Genomic DNA, 21371 nt, shown 5'->3' with positions numbered 1-21371 from the left:
TCATATCTACAAAAAATATTTTTTTTAAAACTATATATTAACTACATTAGAAAAAAAACAATATTTGTTGTATAATTAACACATTATAATATTTTTAAAAATAATTTATTTGTGTTATTCCATAAAAGATATACCATATTATACATAATATTAAAATATTAATTATAAGGTTTTTGAAAATTTAATTTCATCAAATTAATGGATCAGTACTATAATTTTTAAAATTTTGCTATTTTTGTTTGTTTGCTGTTTAATTCATATATAATATTTAATTTTTTGATAACATAAATAATCAGCGCTAGACTTTAATTTAGTTATTAGATTAAATAAATATCATATATCTAAATATTATGATAAAAAGTTATAAAGTGAGTGAGTGAGTGAGTGGAGTGAATGAGTGAGTGAGAGAGAGAGAGAGAGAGAGAGAGATGTCCTTCAATGTTATACATCAATATCAACCTTCAAAAGACTTAATTTTTTCTCTAAAAAATAGATAAAATATGACATTATTTTCTTTCAGTTAAATTAAATGACATTTTTCTGTCTGAAAATAAAATAGTTGTCAAATATATTAGTAAATTATATTATGAAATGACTGTCTAATAGAAAACATGACAATGAAAATGTCTAAAAACTTTGTTTATAATAATAATAATATTATTAGTATTTGCATTATAAATGCCCTAATAATATGTATGGTTTGTTGCGCTGACGATAATAATGACAGTGCAGTCACTGTTGTCGTAAAAAATAGTCAAATCCGTGGCAAACACCAGACAATCGATGGCCGACCAGTTAATGTATTTCTGGGTATACCGTATGCCGAACCACCAGTAGATCGGTTAAGATTCAAACGGCCGCTACCGTTGACTGATCCGTGGCCGTCGGTAATCAATGCCGAACAATGGTCGTCACCGTGTCATCAGTTGCATATGTTTCCTGAAAACTTTAACAATCAAACATTTAGCGAAGATTGTCTACATTTGAATATATGGTCGCCGGGAGAACAGGTAGTCCCGGACAACGATTCTGAGCTCAAGGCTGTCATGTTTTTCATTCACGGCGGAGCACTGATTGTCGGTTCGTCGGTTGAAAAGTATTTTAATGGACAAGTATTGTCTACACGCGGCGATGTTGTTGTCGTAACTGTTAACTACAGGTTTGTTACTTTATATTTACTAAAATATAATAAAACTTGAAACAACTGTCCATTTTTTTGTATATCAGAGTTAACACTATGGGCTTTCTCTATACGGCTACTGATGACGCTCCGGGTAATATGGGTTTATGGGATCAGACGGTGGCGCTCGAGTGGGTCAACGATTATATCAGATATTTTGGTGGAGATCCCAATAGGATAACAGTGTTCGGTCACAGTGCCGGCAGTTGGTCAACAAGTTTGCATATCTTGTCGCCGATTAGTCGCCGACTGTTCCGGAATGCAATTATGATGTCCGGTGCGGCCATCAATCGAAATGCTGGTGAAGATCCCGAAGCCGTACGCGACAAATGGCTAAAAGGCGCCGAAGCTATTGGCTGTGGTGACGGCAGTGAGAGTCAGGAGTTTAGAAAAGAGACAATTGATTGTCTGATGGCGGCACCGGCCGATCAGTTAGCGGCCATACCATTTTTGCCCGTATTGGCCGATAAACAAATCGGTTGGACAACTCAAGTAATTATTGACGGACAGCTGATACCGTCGCGACCACTGAAGATGCTGGAGTCGGGTGACTATAAAAAGTCAATAAATCTGATGGTAGGAACCACTCAGGATGAAGGCTCATGGATATTGTCGCTCATGAATGTCGATCCTGTCCTATATGATCGGTTCCAACCGGCAAACATCACATATCAAGTGGCTTACGATGAACTTAGAAAACTGTCGGCTCGGTTGCAATCGAAAGAACCTATTGATACGGAATCAGTGGCCAAACTCTACTTTCATGGCTTATCGGACAAGACTACTACTAGCGATCAGTTGCGGCAAACAATTGGCGTAGCGATTGGCGATTATCTATTAGGCTGTCCTGCGCTACAATATGGCCGACTTGTCTATGAAAATGATCGACAAACTAGTCGTGTTTATCAATACTATTATAACAGTAAAGTAGGTCTAACCCCGAAACTGTTGTGTTCACATTGGATGGGTGTCTGTCATTTTGATGATATCTATCCTGTATTTGGTGTACCCTTTTGGAAACCCGAAGATTTTCTGGACAGTGAACGACAAATATCTGCTCAAATGATTGACATATTTAGCACTTTTGCCAAAACAGGGTTTGTATCAAACGATATCAACAAAAATAATATTAAATATCTAAATAATTTATTAATAATATACAATATATATATTATTAGGAAACCGGCAAACATTAATGGAGTTGAATGGCAATCATATTATACACTTAATGATAATACTATTGAAACCTATTATGAGATCTCAGATAAACCCAAACCTATTAGCAATTTTGGTGTCGGATTAAAGATAAATGAATGTCAATATCTATGGAAAAAATATATCGATCAACAATAATATTAATATATCAACAAAAATTAGTTTCAATAAATTTTCTAAACATCAAATAATTAAATGTCAAAAAAAATAATTAATTAGATTTTTAAATGTTTATTAATAATATTCAATATCTCAAGTATTCTAGTTATTATTAAAATTTATATTAAACTTATGTGGATTAATTTTTAAAATATATATTACTTAATTTAAAATTACTAACCGGTATCAATTTTCTATACATTATACAAATATTATTTCAAAATTTATACAATTTTTATATTTGATTACTATTATAAATATAAATTATTAGATTAGATTATAGTTGATAATATTGATGCAGTACTATTAAATAGTAACCAAAAATTTAGTTATTAATAATAATACTGTAATAATACTATTATTTATAATGTAAAATGTTATTTAATTAGATTAAAAATATTATTTAAGCTAGTTAAAATATTTATTACGTAATATATTAATAATCATAATGTACTTAATATTTCCTATCTATTGATTATACTCTAGTAGTGTAGTAACTGTACATTACTTTAACTTTAATATACCGGTACTTAAAATCTGATATACTATTGAATAATCATTTTACTAGTGATTACTGCATTAAACTAATAATTAGGAAATTTTCTAATATTAATACTGAAATATTAATAAAAAAAATATTGAAAGCATACTGATTATCACAGCAAACAAAAATAGAGATAAATAGATATATCAAAAATTCAATGAACTTCAAATATATGAAAGTTATTTATAATAGCAAAATAATAAATTAATTTTTTTATTTACAGTATTTACAAAAATTTTTACAAAATAAATAAATAAAGAAAGAGTATTATCGGGATGGCGGGCGGGGATGTTATATATTATACTATTATATTGTATTATATTTAATTATAATTTAAATAATGAAAATAATTGAGATTTTTTTTTAATCAATTTGTTGGCTGAATGAGTGCAATGGTTTCATGTTTGTTGTTTGTGTGATGCAATTCAATGAATAGCAAATAGAGTGAACAACCGATAAGTGCACCCAAATGTGGACCAACGACACCACCGATAAGCCAATAGAGACCATTCAATGGACTGAATACATCGTTACCGTAGCCGACAAACGTTAGGAAACAACGGGCCGATAGATCGCGAGCCGGATTAAGGGCTGCACCACAGTTGACACCAAACGATATGACAATACCGCTTATGATTAGACTGATGAGCACCGGTACCATGTACTGAGGTATCTGTAGGTTTCTATCATCAAGTACTGCCATCACAAATACCATTACAATTGTAGCGCAAATAATCTACAAATTATCCATAAAAATACATAATTATTAGATATATTGTTATAAAAAAAAAGTTATCGTTTAGTATTTTTTTTTAATACCTGATCCATTAGTATAGTTGTCAGTGTAGCCGTTGAATCGGGAAATGTAGTAAATATATGAGCCGTACTAGTATGGTGGCCATAAGCCGACCGAATACCACTGTCGAAAAAGTCGATAGCATTATAATAGTTGGCAAATACAAGTGCTGTGGCCAACAATGCGCCCAAATACTGGGCCAACAAATAGGTAACAATTTTTTTGTGACTAAACTTTCCGATTAATGTCAGTCCTATTGTGACAATCGGATTCAGATGGGCTCCTGATTTGTTAAACACATACAACAAAAATAATTGTTAATAACTAAATGCAACAATTGATTGTTTTTTTTTTATTTGTATCTATTACTGTAATATAAAAATATAAATTATAAAATTAATACCTGATATTGATATAGTTAGCGATACACCCAGGAGTACACCAATGGCCGTACCTATGGCTGAGCCCAATAGATCGCTAACTGAATTATGACCTTTCAATGTATAGGAAGCGGCACAACCCGTTACCAATAACTAATAAATTATTATCAATAATATTATTATTATTAAATTAGTATTAGTGTTAATATTAATAATTTTTTAAATGTAATTTTTTTCTCATTTAATTTATATATTAAAATATTATTTTAATATTACACTTACATTCATAACAAAAGTACCGAATAGTTCAGCTAAAAAATCACGAAAATATAATGATTTATATTTTATTATTTGTTGTTTGTTTTTTGGCACATCATATAAATCCATATCAATAGCCATATATGACATTTTATTAGTCATTTTTATTTATATCGATTTTAAAAAAAAAATAAAAAATAAAATTAACTTATATCAATTTGAAAAATATATTTCACTATATTTTGATTGGTATAAAATTGTATTAAAAACATTTATTAATATTTTAAATATATCAAATATTTTAGTATATAATAAAAAAAAACTTTATTATTATTTTATTAAAAACACAAATTATTAATAAATATAATTAACTTTAAGAGAGAAAGCAATACTTTAAACATTAATATTATATAAATATTTTGCTTACTATTTATACTAATGTTATTAATTTACACTAATTTTTTTTATAATCATATGATTTGTTTTTTTTCTAAATATAAATATAAAATAAAAATATTGGCGACTTTATTGTTTATTTATTAAATAAAAATTTCTAATTAATGACAAAATCAGTTGAGAGATTAATATATTGAATATATATATAGCAAATAAAATATATAAATATAAATAATTAATTAATGGCTGGCAATGACATGTATCCAGTAATAGCTAACCTAAACCAGCTTTAAGTTGTCTATAAATTAAAACAAATTATTCAATGTCTTTAAAAATCAAATGTTTAGATATGATTAATATATTAATAATAATATTATTATTATTATCATAGATATTGCATTTGTTGGTAATTATGTGTGTACTGTATAATGTTATTTAACACTTATCTATAATTACAACATATTTTTTAATCTATTTAAAAATTTAAATTAAAATTGTTTTGAATCAAAAAATATTGAAATTAAAATAAGATAATATTATATTATAAATATTATTATTGTTATTTTTTTTGACAATTCAAATAAAACATCAAGTATATTATTAATAATATGATACAATAAATACTGTATTAAGTTTTACTTAATACTTGTATATAAAATATCGTATCATATTATTATAGCTAATGATAATATGACAAAAAAACAAATAAACATTATTATTAATATTAAAAGTCAATGTTATTAATTTATTAATTAATCAAATTATAATATCATATGATTCATATTTAACATTATATCCTAATAAAGTAATAAAATAAACATTATATGAATAGTTTATATCCTAATATAACAAAAAAAAAACTATTTATATTGTGATTACTATTTACTAAATAAAAATCACTTTTTAAAAAAATTATTGATTAGTGTCGCTATTTTGTCGACATTTTCAATAAGTATTTCATCGGGATTTGCCCTTAACTTTTGGATGTCCATCATATCGGATGCCTATTTAGATATAAAGTTATTTATTTATAAGTTTTTAAATATCAATAAATCATATAAAAAGTAAGTATAAACTCATTTCTATACCTCTTTTGATATAAAATACGAGTTATATATGCCATCAATATCTGAATGAATGTTATTATGATTATTATTATTATTATTATTACTATTGCTATCATCTTTGCCGAAATCTTCAAACGGTTTAATGACCAATAATTTTCCCCGTTTTTCGTAAAACTTTTTCCCAACATTTGTCCGAACTCTTTGATATTTGCGACTCAATTTGATCCGATAGTCGGTAAATAGTTTTGCCCGACGGAAGGAATTTTTCAGAATCTGATCCAAGTCTTTGGAAACCAAGCTTTTGCCGCCAAAATCTTTGATTTCAGTCGATAGTCGGGTAAGTTTTTCGCCAATATCTGGTACAGTGTCCAGATCACGGCTGATTCGCTGGCGGACATTTTCGGGCATATCGTGAAATAAAAATTTTGAAACAATTTTAAACAGATTCTCGTCGCTGGCCATCAGTTCCTCGTCTATTCGGGTGTTTGAAAGTATATCAATAATAACTGCCCGGCCTATGGGTGCCGACGATCGGAGCATTTTGCTGGCCACTAGAGCGCCATAGAAATGACCGATAATGTCCCAGTCGCCGGAGCCGGTGGGCGACAATTGGCGCAATACTTGTGTAAAATGAGTGGCCATCTCATTGATGGAAGTCATACCGTCCATATCTTTGGTCCAATTCAGTCCAATGACTGGACGATCAATTTTTTTGGCCAACGATTCAAACGTTGAAAATATGCCCTCAATTGGTGGCAACAAATACAATGGTTTACCTGAGGTAACCGTATTGAGTCGTGTATACGGTTCGGATGGTATTATAAATCGTTTGCGATTGAGTCGGTGTCGGGCGTCACGGATATCGGCGGCAAACTGTTTAAGATCAACAACTTTACCACTTTGAAAGTCTTTCATTTGTTTGACAGTAATAGACTTGACATCACTGAGTGATATCTTGATGTCGTAATCTTTTTCCAATCCCTGTTGTAATTCAATGGCAAACATTGATTCGATGCCAATCTCGCCGAGTGTCAAGTGATCGGGTGTAGTGTCCGGATCGACGCCCAGTGCGCTCCATATTTGGCCGACAATACGATACTCTCGGGTACCTTCATGTGCGATACGTTGGGCTCTTACCTAAAAAAAAGACATTATCAGTAGGTATTACTTTAACCACTACTACTAATATTAATACATACAGTGCTGGAGAGTATAGGATGCGGACACTGAAGAAATTTGTCCAACACTTCCATACACGAGTTGATCCGTTGTTTGACAATTGCCGAAAACGATGTGTTAATGTCTGTGTCGGCGATAACTCCGACGTCGCCAATTGGTCCCCACTGTATGGCCAGTCCGTGTAGGCCATCGCGACGGCGCTGTTCGCATAGACGTTCGCCAACAGAATTGCCGTAACTATAGTTGGTTTGGCCGGGATTTCCTTTGCCACAACTGACCGACGAAAAGACAACAAAATAGTCCAAATCGATAGACATTTCACGGGTTAGGCGATCTAAGTGCTGGCATGCATTCACTTTTGACGCACAGGTAGTCACGAACTGATCCAATGTTTGATTCTCTAGTAGGCCATCGTTGAGTACAAGTGCCAAATGAAAAACACCACCCAATGGCCCCAATTCAAGTGCTTTCGCTAAAAGATTTTTGTTGTCGTCCAGTGTTTTACCAGCATTTTCGACGACAACCAAATCGGTTTTGAGTGCCCGATATTTTTGGCCCCAACTGTCCAATCGATTCATGAGAAATCGTTGATAACTGGTTTTAATGCCACTGCGGGATGTTATCACAAACTTTTTTGCGCCCATCTTTACCATCCAATTGATTAGCTCGAGTCCAAAGCCACCCAAACCGCCAGTAATTATAAAAACTTTTTGTGGATTAAAATAGGTCTTCACTGTTACCATCAGTTTTTGGGTTTCATTCATTAGTTGACTCGCCGTCATCATTGGTGTTGTTTTTGGCGGCTCTTCATCCCGAATCTTAATCACTAATTTCCCGATATGTTTGCCAGTAGTCATATAGCGGAACGCCTGATCGGCTTCCGATGCCCTAAAGATAGTCGTATTGATTGGTCGGACACAACCCGTGCCGACGGCTGAGTTTTGGTGCATCCAATCGAAAAACTTTTGGCAATAGTCGGGCATAACTGATATGATCTGATCCACTGAAACCCCGACAAACGATATGTTCTTGAGAAAGGCAAACAAACCCAATCGTTTGTTCAGAATTAGGTCGTATTTACCGATTTCAACGAAACGACCGTTTTTCGATACACACTGGAAACTGGCCTCCAGTTTGTCGCCGGTCAACGAATTGAGTACCAGATTAACTCCTCGGCCGTTAGTGGCCGTCAACAACTGATACTTGAATTGTATGTCACGTGAGTTGAATATCTTATGCTCAGGTATTTTGTATCTATCAATCAGGAATCGACGCTTTTCTTCATTGCCAACTGTAGTATAGATATCGCAATTGTAGTGCTGGCAGACGGCAATGGCTGCCTGTCCTACACCGCCGGCACCCGAATGAATCAAAATGCTTTCGTCTATACAATCAAAAAAAATATATATGAATATTACTATATAAACAAACAAAAAACAAATCAATTACTGTATACTAACTTTGCCTGAGTTGTGCCCTTTCGATAAGTCCGTACCAGACAGTAATGTATGTGCTCAGTACTGTTACCGCTTCGTCCATTGACCAATGATCGGGTATTGGTGTAACCAATTGGTCACTGGTGTCGACAAATGATGCCATACATCGACTGACACCGAAACCGCAAACACGTTGACCCGAGTCGTTACGTCGACCGGCAAACTCGAAACCGATTGCATTGTCGGTGAACAAGGATTCTGGACCCGACATTATACGGCCTATTCAGTGGACAAAAAAATTAATTAATTAATTAAATTAATTATTAAAATTACTAATTGAATACCAGTGGCAAACATAACATCTTTGAAATTAAGACCAGAACTATAGATACGGCATCTGATCTGTTTGTATGACTGGTTGTTCATATCGTAGTTGATTTCGGTTGTAAACAAATTGTTGGCCGCAAACCATTGAATGGACGACAAGTCCTTATTGTTTTTGGCCACATTTAAAAAGTAGTCGTGAGTTACCAATTGGTCGTAATCTTTCGGTAAATTTAAGTGTCTATATGTACCAACTTTTCCGTTGCTAATCACATTGATAATCAACTCGTTGGTCAATATATCGGCAACCAGTGGACAGTGGTTATTTAGTAGTGGCAATTGTAGACAATTATCAAAATCAAATATACATCGGATTCGGTCGCCGCCCGGTTCTAACCGCAAACTATTTGCCAGACCTATTAGGCCATTCTTCGACGGTTTATCGCTGCCGATGCTAACTAACCACAACTTTGTCGTATCTGATTCATTGGTAATCTCTTTGAGTTCACACAACTTTTGTTTAACTAATTCAAACCAATTTTCGTAACAATTTTCGTCGATTTGAATAAAATTGATATTTTGCTTATCATAACTACCAGAAGAATCACAAACAGTTGTTTTTCTAAACAGTAAACCCATTGAACCGATTGAATCACTTTTGCGACAAACCAGTGATAAACCAATTGATTTGCCAATTGTAACAAAACTGTCGATTCGTTGACGAAGAGCTGTTTTGTCGGCAAATTTCTTGCCATTCATCTGACTTAAGGCCAATTCCGGTGCCGTATAGTTATCTCTCAAAATAATCAACAAGAATGACCTGTTGTTGTTGTTGTTGTTCAACGATTCATACATATCATGCAATTGTTTCTTCAGGTCGACCGATGGCCACAGCTCTTGAGTGTCGCGCAAAACAATCAAATCAAATGACGACTGAAGACTATCAACTGGAAAGTCATTCTTCCGGTAATTCCATTCGTATGATTGTTTGAATAATTTATTTGTCTTGAATTTATCTGGTAATTGATCCACCGATTTTGTAGCTATATTATAGTCAACATCAATGGGAAAGATGGCGGCCGAAGCCAGATATGTATCAATCTCTTGGGCCATCAAACCGCTAACATTGGCGCTTAGTTCAAGAACTTTGATCTCTTTTTTTGGTACAATATTTTCGCAGACAATGTCGAGTAGTGGCCGAAGAAATCGTTCACATTTTGGCAACTGATTCACCAAATCGTTGTTTAAATCAAATTCTGGTTTTGTATATAAATCGCTAATCGATTTGTTAATCAAATCGCTATCAATATTATTAATATTATCTGAATTTTTTTGATCCGTCAATAGTTTCAATAAATGTTTGAATATATTCAACAATATATATTCATCTTTGACATCTTTATCAAATTTATCGATAATTATCTGATCTATAATTGTGGCATCAATTTTATTATCAATAGTATTATTAGTTTTATTGATTATATTTTTAACTTTATTAGCCATCGATAGACACACCTATTAAACCAAACAATAGATAATAAAAAATTAGGTATTATTTTAAATAAAAATGTCTTATAATTCAAACAAACATTAAGATAATTGATGGCAAACTCTTTCTGGTGGTCATCGATGGCTTGCGATTCATCGTTGGCTATGAACTGATAGGACTCTAGTTTTAGATCATTGACTGATACATTCTTACGCGATATGGGAACAGCTATCAGATCTTCCACTTCCAGACCATTGGTTACAATAATCTTGGAGTTGACATCACAATAGAAAGACATCATTGATTTGTATTTATGAAAGCTTGAATCAATAAACGTTTCCAACAGTTCAGCGGTTGTTGTCTCCGAAAAGATATCGACTTCTTGTTTGGTTTTTGTGACAATTATCTCTTCTCTATCTTCAGCGCCGATTACTTTCGATACATTTTCATCGACAATGTTTGCGTCCGAAATGGCACTGAAAAAAACTTTGGGATCGCATCTGAGCGATGATATCATAACGGGAACCATCAGCTCTCTGGACGGCACTGTCAGCGCCATTGTCTGAAACAATGCGTCCAAAAATGTTATCCAATTGCCGTCCCATTCAACTTTGCCGTACAATTTGCTGCCATCAGAGTCGCTACAAAATTGTCGCAATCGGCGAAAAGTCGGTCCATAGTCGTAGCCTTTGACACCCAATTCCTTGTAGATGTCGTCGGCATCGAGTGTCACACCAGACTCCAGTTCCTTATCAATGTTTTGTTCGTGAAATATATTCTGTATTCTTAGTGGACAGTCGTCCGGTGAATAGCATCGACCCAGACATACAACTGAATTGTTTTCCAATATTGCAAATTCTCCTAAAAATTAATGAATAAAAAACAAAAATTAATAGAAAGAAAGAAAAAAAGAAAGAGAGAGAGAGAGAGAGAGAGAGCAAAATAATTACCAGATATGTCGTGAAATCTAACTTTCAGTTTTGTCGGTTCGGTTTGCGACAGAAAGACCGCCCGTCGGAACTGTGTTTCCTCGAAAACAACCGGCAATTGATTCCATATTTTGCCGCGCGATGCGGCCAACTGACGCCAGGCCAGCATTAGATAACCGGTGGCCGGAAATATCGCTGAACCGTCGATACAGTGGTCGGTTAGATATGATTTCATATCGCGCGACATATCAAACTGTATGTTCATATCGCCGGCCGTATAGTTAAAGTAGTAATCGGGATATTTCTTAACGAGAAACGATTCCGAGTGATCCCAACGAATCAATGAGCTAATCGATTGAGTATTTCGGGCCACTGGCCACTCAACCCGTGGATACAGGTGTTCAATGGCCGGATTGAAACCCAATTCGTATAGTTTGCCGATTGTCGACAAAAATGTTTCACAATTACTGTCGTTTTGGTCTTTCTTGATTAGTGACATATATGTACTGTTTTCAAGTGTTTTGGCCACAATTTTGGCAAACAGCGAATGTGGACCTATTTCGATGATAATGGCATCGTTGGGCACTTGTGTCTTCAATTTGTTAATGAAATAGACCGGACTGACCAAATTGTGTACAAAATACTCGGCCGATGCAAACTTGAGAGCCTCGTTGTCGTCAGATGACAACTGGTCGTCAATGGCAGTTGATATCCATGTCTTTGATCGCTTTTTTGGCGAAGTAATAACTTTGGCAATCATTTCGGTCATCTTCGGTGCCGAAGATTTGAGATATTTGCTGTGATAGGGAATGTAATTGCTTTCCAATTCGCGTACAAATATATTTCGTTTGGCTAAGTCTTCGGTAAATTGTTTTACTTCTTTGTATAGACCTATTTGTCACAAAATAAGGACAGTTAGCAAAATATACTGTTTCTTAAAAAAAACACAAAACAAATACCAGAAACAACTACAGCATTGTCCGAGTTATTGCAGACCACGTGAACACCTTTAGGACACAATTTTTTGGTTTCCATCCAAGACATACCCACCACTGCCATCAAACCTTTCGGTATGTTTCGATCATTTTCGGTAACCTGTCCACGAATATAGGTAACCAGTAGAGCCTCTTTGGCTGTAATACAGCCGTCGGCGTAGGCGCAGGCAATCTCGCCAAACGAATGGCCAATTAGACCGTCGGCAGTGATGTCCAGCCGGTGTAAGACATCGATCATTGCTATTTGCAGAGCAGTTGTGGCACAAAATTTGTTGGTCATTGTTGTCATCTGATTTTGCGAGTCATTTAACAACAGAGTCTTCAAATTGATTCCGTATTCCGAAAGAATTTCATGACATTCGTCAATCTTTTGGGCAAATATGTTGATCGGCATCAACGCCCGGGCCATTGCCGACCATTGGCCACCCAAACCGGGTAATAGAAACCAAAGTGGTTTTGTCGACTTACTTGTAAACTGTGTCCACTGTCTCTTATATGTACGGCTCACCAGTTGTTGTTGTCCACCACTGCTAACATCATTATCCTCAACAGTGGCCATCATCTGTTTGATGATTAATGTGCCTAAAARTACGAACAAAATCATTAAATAGATCCTAAATTTTGTTGTTGTCATCAAATCAATCAATACCTCTGTATGGAAATCCCGATGACTTAAGATTAGGTCTCGACTTCATGGTATCAGTCAAGAGAGCCAGAAAATCTTTGGTAATCTTTTGCGGATTATTTTCAATAAAATCAAACAATCGATTCAGTCCATCAAGAGTTCGGCAACAAATGTTTACTATTCTTGGATATGAATCGGTAGCTATTTCTAGACTATTATTATTATCATCCACTAGTGTCCTATAGTTTGGCTCAAGTATTACGTGACCGTTGACACCGCCTAAACCAAAGTTATTGAGTGCTGCTATACCTATAGTTTTTAATCACCAAAAAAATAATACCATTAAAAACTACCGATACCGAGCACTTGATAAACAAATCTTAAAAATTATCGTATATATACCGGGAGTATAGTCATAGTTATCATTGATCGGCTGTAAAGGTGGACACATATCCGCGATACTGGACTTGATTTTCTGGAGATGCAGATTGGCTGGTATGCACTGGTTTTCAAATGATAGCAAACACTTGACCAGCGATGCCATACCGGAAGCCGCTTCCGTGTGTCCAATGTTACTCTTAAGCAGACCTATGGGCAGGGTTCGGTTCGCTGGGGTCGTACACAGTAGGCATTGTAGATGGCTTTGGCTTCTTGTGTGTCACCCACCTAATACCCAACCATAATATACAGTATAATTAATTACTTTATTCAGAAAGAGAGATACAGAGAGACAGACAGACAGACAGACAGACAGAGAGACAGACAGACAGACAGAGAGACAGACAGACAGAGAGACAGAGAGACAGAGAGACAGAGAGACAGAGAGACAGAGAGACAGAGAGACAGAGAGACAGAGAGACAGAGAGACAGAGAGACAGAGAGACAGAGAGACAGAGAGACAGAGAGTTAAAACAATACCTCAGTGCCAGTTCCGTGTGCCTCAAAATAGTTGATTCGCAGTGGATCTACACCGGCCTCAGTATAGGTCTTAATCATGAGTTCCTCTTGGCTTTCGGCCGACGGAAAAAACATACCAATCTTTTTGTTGCCATCAATATTGATGGATGTGTTCAAAATGGTTGCGTACTGTCGACGGGCTCGTGATTTTCGTTGAAGGAAAACACAGGAAACGGTTTCGCCTCTCACAAAACCGTCAGCTTTTTCGTCCCAAACTTTCGGTATGCCGTCCCTGGAGTTGATCTGTTGGCGCTGATAGATATGATTGGTAAATGGCTGCAAATTGATACCCACACCGCCAACGATTGCCTGATCGCATTTGCCTTTACATCATAATATTAAATACAATATCATTTATATTATCTGTAATTACAAGACCTGTAAGAGCTCATACCTAATCTGAGGTCACTGATGGCCACATCGAGTGCCACAATACTCGATGAACAGGCGGTATCGATGACCATTGATTTGCCTTTGAAATCAAATATAAACGATATCCGATTGGCGTAAATACATTTAGCACTTCCCGGATACCAGACTATCGTATCGGTCATCGATGACTGAGAGTCTGGYTGGACTTCGTTGGGAAAACCGTCGGGCATTCCCATCGACGAGTAGCCAATATAGACACCGGTTTGTGAGCCGCGCAAGTCCTGGGGATTGACGCCCGCGTCGACTATGGCCTCGTAGGTAGTCTCGAGCAGTATACGGGCCTGCGGGTCAGTCTGGTCGGCCATATGGCCAATGATACCGAAATATAAACCGTCAAACTTGTCGATCTCTTTTAGTTTTGCCATTCGCTGATTCATACCATACAAATCTATGCAAAAAAAATGTTAATAATTTGCAATATTTTAGTAAATTAAAGTAATTTGAATTTTTTATTTGTATCATTATTTTTTTGTGTAATAATTATCAGTTTTACTATATAATCAATAAATTTGTATTTAAAACTTTTAATTATTATAATATCATTAAAAAAATCACTAAAGTTATCAATTGATATAATTATATTTGAATACATGTTTAGTACAGGTATAGCACATTAGTATAGCAAGTAATAGTGTTAAACATTTTCATACAGTTTTATAAAAGTTATTTATTGAGTAAATAAGATATTTGTTATTTGAAAAATAAAATTTTAAAAATCTATTGTATTTTATTTTATATTTATTTTTTTTTGTTGAAATAAAATCATGTGTTAATTAACTGTAAAAAATTTAAAAGTTTAACAAAATAAATATAATATCATTAACATTACCGGTAGGCCATCGGCGATCATCTTCGGTAAACAGATCCGATTTTTGATACAAGTGTTGGGCAAACTCGTCGGTATTGTCGGCTTCGGGAAAGCGGCCACTCATACCACTGATCACTATATCCTCGTCCATCACTAGCCGTGAGGACGTGTTATTGGTGGCCATTATTTTAGTTTTGTTTAAAAACCCCCCAAACAATTAGTTATAAAAATTTATTATATCACACACAATATCCCAACAACAAAAAAACTAATAAAATAATAAAACACTTTCTCATCCAATTTGTTTTTGTTTGTATTATAATTTTTTTTAAAAAAATAACTTAAAAAACTATATGATTAACATTTTAAACATATTTATAAATGATTTAAGATTTCTTTAAAACTTAAAAAATTGTTTGCTTTTTATATAAGTTAGTCAATCATTTAGAGTACATTATTGCATGAATTGAAAACATTATTAAACAACAAACTAATATTATCAATTTATAATAGTATTTAATATTAATATACCTGTTTATCTCATTATATTATAACTTTGTAATATAATAGTTAACATACAGTATAACAAAAAAAAAATAATAATTTATCATATTAGTTGATTTTTATTATGTCAGTTAATTGCAAATTAATTGATTTTTTCATTGACTTAATTGCAGTTCAACTTATATTTAAATATTTATTATGATATTAAAAATATATTATATAAATTAATATAAAGTTATCTCAAAATAATATTTTTTAATTAATAATTTATATATATATTAGAGAAAGATAGTGAGTGAGTGAGTGAGTGAGTGAGTGAGAGAGAGAGAGAGAGAGAGAGAGAGAGAGAGAGAGAGAGAGAGAGAGATATGATATTTACTAATAATTATAGAGTATTACTAAATATATATATTTATTTAAATAGTAAGCTATTTATTAGAGCAAATAATCTAATACATATTTATTATCATTAATATTATTTATAAATGCTATTATTAACAATAATATTATATTAATAGTATATTATTTGTTTAATAATAAAATTCAATAATATTTAATTATAATTATTAATCTGACTAACAATTAAATATAGTCAATACTAAAACTAAATTATTTGTTTGTATTGATTAAATCAATGAACTGTTTGATGAATTATTAAATAGTTTTTTTAAAAGTATATTATTAATAGATTATTTGATTTTATTGTATTTGAATTGAAAATATTATTTTTTGAAAAAACTTTACTTGAAATAAAAAATATACTTAACTTTAGATAGATTTATGTTATACATGGATATTATAATTTTTTCCCCATATTATACAAGACAAAATTAAATAATTGTAATTTATATTTTTTTATTTATTTACAATATAAGTATTTTTAATTTAATTATAGATTATTAAGATTTTGTACGAATTATTGATTTTAAAACTAATTTTCCACAATTTTCCTCACAATTTAGGCCATCATCGGAATAGACAACTAATTTATATATTGATTGTTTTGAGATCAGTCTAATTAGATTATCAATTGGACATTCAATTAATACATATATTATATATGATAAGCAAATAGTGATCATAAAGTTGATTATTATGCCTTCAATCTATATATTTAGATATATCAATTTGAGATTTAATACATATTAGTATATTACTAATTATATGAATAGTTAATTTAATGAAATTATTTTTATTTATTTTATTTGTTTGATACTTACAGTTGATAAGTGTGTCATTTGATAGACATCCCTGAGCGTAAAGAGCCGATAGTCGATGATCACTGAATGCAACATTAGTATTGTCAATGATAGCCGATAGAGAGGTAGTAGTGTTTTGTTTTCAAATATGTATTTCATAATACCTGTAATTAAAAATTTTTCAATTTATATAATACCTCAATAATATTTAAATAACATATAATAATTATTAGATTTATAATCATTAACTTTATCTTACATATTTTTCTAATTATATTTTCCTAGTATCTAATTTATAATATTTTTATATTATTATAATTTTATTTTTATAATTATGAATACTATATAATTATTTTAAGCAATTGTCTAATTTATATATAATAATTATTATTTTTTAAGAAATAATATTAATAATAAGTTAGCTATATTTAATTAGTTAATTATAAATATTTGTTTATATATAATAAACTCTATCGTTGTTGTTGTTGTGGGTTAACATACTGTAACATTATTATTATTTTACAGTACATTACCGGTACATACCTGCCTGTCCAGTAGCGCAGGCATATATAGTCCAACACACCCCAGTTGACCACATTATCTTTCCCAATGAATAGCATACTATAAGATTCAATTGATTTTTTTGGGTATACATTGAATCAATTAAATTATTTTGAATAAAACTTTCCGACCATACAATCGATGCAAAGCTAACCAACGGTAATATAATCCACAACACAATAGCTACTGGTTTCGCTAATTTTACATTTGTTTTATATTTAATACAATAGGCCAGAAGTAATCCCATTAGAAACGAGGACAGGTATTGATCGGTAAATTGTGTATAGCGTATGATTGAGTACTTGAGCTCATGTATGCTATTGATTGCTAGCATTTCGTACGGTGTTAGACGGGTTCCGCCGCCGGCGGTGGACAACAGTTTCGGTGCTATAGTAGCAAACATACCGATCGATATGAGTATTGTTGCAACTATTGGATAACGATAGCGACCACCACCACCACCACTACATTTTTGTATGACTATTAAAACTAACGGTGCCAGCAATTGAAGTTGAAATACTGGCGCCAAATATGAGGTATTACACTGGTTTATAAAATAATAATTATAATAATAATATAGAAAATATATTTTAATTGAATATAATTATCATATATACCAATTGATCAAAATCGGTGATAAAATTGTTGATTAGTAATAAACTTTGTAAATAATTTGTTTTGCAGCCGCTCTGAAAAATATGGCCCAACTGTAGCCATAGTGGACCGTCACCCGTAATGGACAGTATGTATACCAATAAAATTGGTCCAATAGTACGTCTACTTAATCTAAGCCAACGATTTAAACAATAGTTGAAGTAATTGATCGGTGAGTATTTGATTTGATTGATACCGTAGTAATTGTAGGCAACTATAAATGAACTAATAATATATATATATATATAAATAATATTAAATTATTATTAATCATATCTGTATATCTGAGAGCACATACCTAATTAAAATGATAGTTTCATTTGGAAATGGATTTCGTAGCCAAAAATATCTATAATCAGTCATCAGTTCGTTGGGTATCGAATGGTAGATATTTTTCAGGCCAACTGTCCCGATATATAGGGGCTCGAGATATGATCGGCCAATAAATACCCATAAAATATAAATAAATAGTACGGTATCGGCACTTATCAATCGACCATCAATATTGGTTCGGTCGAAAAGTTTACGGCTATTTGTTAGCAATGAAAACGATTGTCGAAATCTTATTAAATCACTACTATTACTACCGGTACTAATAGTTTTGTGATCACCCGTATATAAGTCGACTAATGTACTAATTAGTGCCAATATTATCAATATAAGTATTAATATTCTGTATTCAACAATAATTGTTTAATTTAAAATTAATATTATTAAAACTATTGATTATACTACTATTATAATACATTGCAAATAGTTGATAACCATTGAGTTGTGTAATAATATTTTCATTGTCATTATAAACACCAAATTGTGGCCCTATATGTATGGGAACTCCTATAGTCGGTTCAAGTACTTTATATGATAGAAAAATATAATTATAATATTAGTATTGTTTTTTTTTAATAATAGTAGAAAGTCACCGAAAAAAATTAATAATTTAAATGCTTACTACTGTTAACCGTTTGTTGTATTTCATTGGTTGAGCACAGGGATGGAAAACAGATACCGAAGCGAAACAATTCAAAGTATCGGCGATCGGCAGCCGTATTGAAAGCCAACACAAGTTTCATTTGATTTACATTATTATTATTTCCGACAAATGTCGATAAAATTTGCTTTAACTCCATGTTATTGTCGACCACTTTATCGGACAATATATTCATTATGTTTTGTCCGCCAAAAACTATTTTCTCCATTAGTTTGATGGGAATGACAGGTCTTAGCAAACAATATTTGCCTGAAAATGATTGTTGTTTTTGTTGTGACCATTCATTGTTGTTGTTGTTGTTGTGTTCACTTCGGATACCAACACATTCATTGTAATCACCGAAACTGCTGACAACTCCCTGTGCCAGTCCTGCAGGRAGTTTACCCATTGAATCGATAACTTATCGGAATTTTTTAAGTAACAAAACAATTGAMATTAAATTTTAATATTTTTGGTTTTAAAGACATTTCATGTGATGACATCAATAGATCAGTTAATATATATAAAAAATAATAATTTTTTAATTAATTATTTAAATATAATAAATATTGTTTTTTTAATAAACAAAAAATATTATACATTTAAGGGCCCATAATTTATTATCGGCAATTGCATTGTTGGTGGCCAGCAATGATCGTAAACACTGGTCACTGATATTAAATTGTGTGACCATTTCCATCAACCGTAGGAATGACTGGCGATGTATTGATTTGGCAAATGTTTGTATAGTTGACAACAATTTTATCAATTTATCAAACATTATATTTCCATCAATTATATCATTATTGGAATTATTCTGTAAATTCTGTGATTTACTATTCAATTCATTCATTGGCTTTTCATTTAGCAATTGATCCCAAAATTGATTGACAAGTCCTGTCATATAATATTGTTGACTATTCATCACATTATCCGTATAATCATCGTAATCATCGTCATCATAGGTATTATTATTATTATTTAAATTGTCATTTAAATGATTATTAATAACATTTGTATTGTTTATTATAGTAATATTCATATTATTAACAAATGTATTATTTTTCTTACTATCAATACTACTACTATTAAAATCATTAATAATTAAATTATTTAAATTTTTATTGTTTAAAATTTGAAGATCAGTTAAATTGTGTACTTTCATAGAAACAACAATAAAATAATAGAATGTCATAAAAATTATAATTATTAAATCAACAAAAATATTTGAATACATTTTGATTTTTTATCATTTATTATTATTTAAAAAAATATGTGTTTAATTAAAACTATGTTTGTTTAATACAACATCATAATATATAATATAATTTTGTTAAAAAATATTTATACTTTAGTTATAATAATATATATATATATATTTAAATAAAAAGTTTATAGTATATCATATTATATGATTCATATTAACAAACAATTTATTGACACATTTATACAATGATTTATATATATATATATATATATAAAGTATATATAATAATAATAATGAATTATTACATTTAATATAAGAAATAATACTTTTATTTTCAATCAAAAAAAAATTTCCATAAATTAGAAATTAATTGCCTATTAATAAAAAAWATATTTATATTATTTTATTACACTGTAATTCAACAGAAAATATTTAAAATTATGAAAATGTTTTAGTAATATAAAAGTAATATTATTTTTCTCGTTATTATTATTATTATTATTATTATTATTGTATATTTTGTATTATTGTTATTAAATTATTGTATATATATATTTTTCTGGTAATAAATACAAGTTTCACTCAAGTGATAAAAACATCAGTCAAGTATTATAATCTTTATTATTATTATATTATGTTTGTAATAATAATAATAATATTGAATAGAAAGTATTGTGTGATATATAAAAAAATACAGTAATAGTTAGAAAAAATGTTTAGAAATTATTTGATAAATACTTTTTTATTTAGTAAATTCAAGTGATATTACAAACAATAATATATTTTAACTATTATTGACTAACAAAAAGCCGACACAACAAACAAACAAACACTTGTTGTCAAATTCACACAATTTTTATTAATCATTGTTTAATGAAAATAATAATAATAATAATAATATAGTAATACAATAGTTTTATGTACAGTAGTTTAATATCACTTACCGATGAAAAAATAAAATAAATTCATGTCATTTATCCCCTATTTTGTAATCAAATGAAAACGACAACAAAAAACAAATATTCATTGTATAGCCGTTAATGAATTAATGAATAAATTAATTAATAAATTTATTAATAATAATGATAACAACTTATAAACAACAAT

General features: G+C 31.4%; 4 protein-coding genes across 4 annotated transcripts; 1 reads left to right on the top strand and 3 right to left on the bottom strand.

Moving 5' to 3' along the window:
• Positions 1-527: 527 nt before the first annotated feature.
• LOC128959314 (cholinesterase 1-like) lies at positions 528-2571 on the top strand. Its single transcript, XM_054305256.1, has 3 exons — positions 528-1159; positions 1228-2277; positions 2359-2571. Exons 1-3 carry the CDS (start codon positions 612-614, stop codon positions 2531-2533), a joined length of 1773 nt encoding a protein of 590 aa, XP_054161231.1. The 5' UTR covers positions 528-611; the 3' UTR covers positions 2534-2571.
• An 836-nt stretch (positions 2572-3407) lies between these two features.
• Positions 3408-4694, bottom strand: LOC128959299 (aquaporin-9-like). Its single transcript, XM_054305242.1, has 4 exons — positions 4557-4694; positions 4298-4427; positions 3918-4177; positions 3408-3834 (listed from the first exon to the last, which is right to left on the bottom strand). The coding sequence occupies exons 1-4, from the start codon at positions 4692-4694 to the stop codon at positions 3466-3468; spliced, it is 897 nt and encodes a 298-aa protein (XP_054161217.1). The 3' UTR covers positions 3408-3465.
• A 1067-nt stretch (positions 4695-5761) lies between these two features.
• On the bottom strand, positions 5762-13546 carry LOC128959298 (fatty acid synthase-like). Its single transcript, XM_054305241.1, has 12 exons — positions 13375-13546; positions 12997-13281; positions 12312-12929; positions 11374-12243; positions 10524-11284; positions 10426-10449; positions 8955-10356; positions 8635-8889; positions 7195-8558; positions 6017-7132; positions 5829-5932; positions 5762-5768 (listed from the first exon to the last, which is right to left on the bottom strand). Exons 1-12 carry the CDS (start codon positions 13514-13516, stop codon positions 5762-5764), a joined length of 6948 nt encoding a protein of 2315 aa, XP_054161216.1. The 5' UTR covers positions 13517-13546.
• Positions 13534-15377, bottom strand: LOC128959290 (fatty acid synthase-like). Its single transcript, XM_054305233.1, has 4 exons — positions 15191-15377; positions 14324-14749; positions 13891-14252; positions 13534-13638 (listed from the first exon to the last, which is right to left on the bottom strand). The coding sequence occupies exons 1-4, from the start codon at positions 15351-15353 to the stop codon at positions 13561-13563; spliced, it is 1029 nt and encodes a 342-aa protein (XP_054161208.1). The 5' UTR covers positions 15354-15377; the 3' UTR covers positions 13534-13560.
• Positions 15378-21371: the final 5994 nt, after the last annotated feature.

Source organism: Oppia nitens, unplaced genomic scaffold (genome assembly GCF_028296485.1).
Source record: "Oppia nitens isolate AA-2021 unplaced genomic scaffold, nextdenovo-longstitch-racon4-pilon3 scaffold44_pilon_pilon_pilon, whole genome shotgun sequence".
Taxonomy (NCBI): domain Eukaryota; kingdom Metazoa; phylum Arthropoda; class Arachnida; order Sarcoptiformes; family Oppiidae; genus Oppia; species Oppia nitens.
This window is presented reverse-complemented; position numbering and strand designations above follow the sequence as displayed.